The following is a 472-nucleotide window of genomic DNA, read 5'->3' as shown; positions in this document are numbered from 1 at the left end:
GCAGCGGACGGGGGGGGGGGGTTCGGACTCGGACGGCGATTCCGGACTCGGTCCTGACCATCGAGATCCCCGTGGATGACCTCCAGAACCATGTATCCGCACGGAAGACCCCAGGTACCGCAGCCTAATGAACTTTCCTTTCCAGATGGATCGCTGAGTTGCGCGCGGTGGCCCGTTTTAACGTGCATTATGTTTGGTGTTAGGTTCAGGGTTAAGGTCACGATGAAGAGTTAATTACAGCGTTATGGGTTCAGTGATTGATGCACGGACTAAGAAAACACACAGGCCTGGAGTCCCATTACAGTCACCGTAAGATAGATATAAATGAGCCTATTGTTAAACGGCCTTCATCTTTTAGATTGAACATGATTCTGTTCTGCATCCAGAGTTTTATCTTACTTTTTTAGTGTTTTAATTATGTATTTATATATACATATACAAATAAGTAAATATATATACCAGATAGCTGATA

At 44.9% G+C, this 472-nt stretch overlaps 1 protein-coding gene across 2 annotated transcripts in view; it reads left to right on the top strand.

The window, feature by feature from the left end:
• Positions 1-17: 17 nt before the first annotated feature.
• Positions 18-472, top strand: part of LOC107729985 (transducin-like enhancer protein 1) — a 20,945-nt gene continuing 20,490 nt past the window's right edge. For both annotated transcript variants that reach the window (XM_016540726.1, XM_016540723.1), the window contains exon 1: positions 18-114. In XM_016540726.1, coding sequence (XP_016396212.1) covers positions 76-114 — 39 coding nt within the window. In that variant the 5' untranslated portion in view covers positions 18-75. The remainder of the gene's footprint in view (positions 115-472) is intronic.

The sequence above is a fragment of the Sinocyclocheilus rhinocerous genome, unplaced genomic scaffold (assembly GCF_001515625.1).
Source record: "Sinocyclocheilus rhinocerous isolate Xijiao unplaced genomic scaffold, SAMN03320098_v1.1 scaffold638, whole genome shotgun sequence".
Classification (NCBI taxonomy): Eukaryota; Metazoa; Chordata; class Actinopteri; order Cypriniformes; family Cyprinidae; genus Sinocyclocheilus; species Sinocyclocheilus rhinocerous.
This window is presented reverse-complemented; position numbering and strand designations above follow the sequence as displayed.